At 31.6% G+C, this 2,415-nt stretch overlaps 1 protein-coding gene across 2 annotated transcripts in view; it reads right to left on the bottom strand.

The window, feature by feature from the left end:
- LOC107696355 (minor histocompatibility protein HA-1-like) overlaps positions 1-2,415 on the bottom strand; it is a 31,700-nt gene that overhangs the window by 9,323 nt on the left and 19,962 nt on the right. For both annotated transcript variants that reach the window (XM_016496664.1, XM_016496656.1), the window contains exons 9-12: positions 1,922-2,032; positions 1,061-1,141; positions 796-975; positions 26-163 (exon numbers count right to left, since the gene is read on the bottom strand). In XM_016496664.1, the coding sequence (XP_016352150.1) occupies positions 26-163; positions 796-975; positions 1,061-1,141; positions 1,922-2,032 (510 nt within the window). The remainder of the gene's footprint in view (positions 1-25; positions 164-795; positions 976-1,060; positions 1,142-1,921; positions 2,033-2,415) is intronic.

Genomic DNA, 2,415 nt, shown 5'->3' on the forward strand with positions numbered 1-2,415 from the left:
ATAAAAATATATATATGACTCTCACCGCGCGCAGGATCTGGTCCGTCTGTCTGATGAGTTCTTGGATCTGTTTGAGCACGTTCACCTTCATGTCTTCCAGCTCCTGCTGCTGTGTCGTGGCGTCTGCGATGCAGGTGCGATACGTCGCCTCAGCCTCCTCTGCCTGCGGACACAAACCATCATATATCATGAAAATGAATTAGTCAACTTGACTGTTTTGTAGGCATAATGCTATTATTGAAGGATGGAGCAGTTAAAAACGGCAAAGCCACAGCCCATAAGTACTTGTAACTCAAAATTGTTGCATAAATATTATAAAAACACCCCAAAATCAAATAAAATAAATGACATGATATCTTCCTTTAAAAAAATGAAGCCTATTTTAAATCCATTTAGATTTTTTGCATTGTGGCATTATTTTCATGACATAAATATCCCAAACTCTCACTACTGTTATGCATACCAACATTATTGCATTACAATAAAAATGTCTTCAATTGTCATGAAAATAATCTCAAAATCCTATAATAAGAAATAAAGTAATAAGTAAAAATAAGAAATGTATGCAATTTTTTTTTATGCAAATAAAGACAGATAAGAAATTTCTATATTGAAAGATTGCAGGGAAAAAGTTTTTAATAAAATGTAGGAGATGATAAAGAGTGTCATGTTAATCTATTCATCAAAATGTTGGTTCTCTGCACGTGACCACAAAAGCACAGTCAGAATTAACACCTCACACAAAATGTGTGAAATTAGCTCATGTTAGGTCATTTCCTGTTTGAGCTGGCTGACCTTGTTGCGTGCTTCCTCTTCTAGTCGTCTCTTCTTGTCCAGAGCTTTAGTGGTTGAGCCACTTCCTGTTCCGCATTGTTCCTCTTCAACCTTATTGGCCACTGTCCGAGCTCTCTCGTACTCCTCACAGCGGCTCATGTACAGGTGACGTGCCTTACGGAGGTTACTCTCGGCATCGGCCTGATGAACACAAATACACGTTTAACTTGATTTAGCAGGGTTTAGTTGAGTTATTTAGTTAGTTCAGGGTGGACTGAATCTCTACCAGTTTTCTCTTGGCCCTCTGCCACTGCTCTTTAATGTCTCTGCGCTTCTTCTCATGTTCCTGTCTGCGCTGTGTCATGGGCTGAATGAAAAAAAGAGAGAAAGAAAGGTTTAATTTTATTTGTTTCTTTCATTAGACCTGCTTGGGTAAATCTCACAAAAGCTGCAAAGAACACATCCAGGTCACCCAAAATGCCTAAGAAATCTTTATTTAATTAAACTATTTTTTTTACTAAATTAAATGTATTATATAAAAAATATAATATAATACAATAAATGTAAAATATAATAATACATTTAAATACCATATTTATTGTATTATAAAAAATATATATATTAATTATTTATTTATTTTTATCTAGATAATTAAAAAAAAAATCTTAATGCCAAAAATTAGGCTTTATTTATTTTGTATTAAATTAAATGTATTATATTAAAAATATAATATAATACAATAAATGTGAAATAAAGTAATACATTTAAATACAATATTTATTGTATTATAAAAAAAATACAAATATGTATTATTTATTTATTTTATCTAGATAATTAAAAAAAATTCTTAATGATCCAAAAATGAGGCATTCATTTTTTAATTTAAATTACATTTATTACATAAAAAAATATAAAATCATACATTTATAATATAATATAATAAAATATATAATACATGTAAATATATAATATATATATAATAATATTTATTGTGTTATATAAATATTTTAAATATATATTTTTTTATATTTTATAAAAATATTTATTTCCTTTTTTCTCTATTTTAGGTATTTTGAGGTGAAATGTGCAAAACTATTTCCACACTGTCATCCTGCTGTGGTGTGTGTTGTAAGATCAGGTGTGGTACCTGTAAAAATGAGTGTGTGTAGATGTTGTTTGTGGCCTGTTGTAAACCACAGCTCTGCTCTGAGTCCTGCTCGAGAGCCAGAGAGAAGATCGACAGCAACGGCATGTGTTCCTGAGAGAGAGAGAAAGAGAGAGAGAGAGAGAGAGAGAGAGAGAGAGACAAGATTCAGAAACCTGCTCTACTGTATGTACAGTAAGCAGAACAGATTCAGTATCACTTAAAAGAATAGTTGATATGATAATGACAATTCTGTATTTAAATAAAAATGATTCTGTCATGATCCATGCACACTCATGGGATTCAAACTCAGATTTTTTCAGGAGACGTTTTTTTTAAAGGGGTCATATGATGTTGCTAAAAAGAACATTATTTTGTGTATTTGGTGCTGCCTCGCGCGCACACACCCCACATATTCTAGCAATTCAAACTTACAAAAAAATCGCAGTCTGTTCATTATCAAAATAAAATACAGTCAACCAAACATATAAAAGGTT

Source organism: Sinocyclocheilus anshuiensis, unplaced genomic scaffold, assembly GCF_001515605.1.
Source record: "Sinocyclocheilus anshuiensis isolate Anshui unplaced genomic scaffold, SAMN03320099.WGS_v1.1 scaffold217, whole genome shotgun sequence".
Lineage (NCBI taxonomy): Eukaryota > Metazoa > Chordata > Actinopteri > Cypriniformes > Cyprinidae > Sinocyclocheilus > Sinocyclocheilus anshuiensis.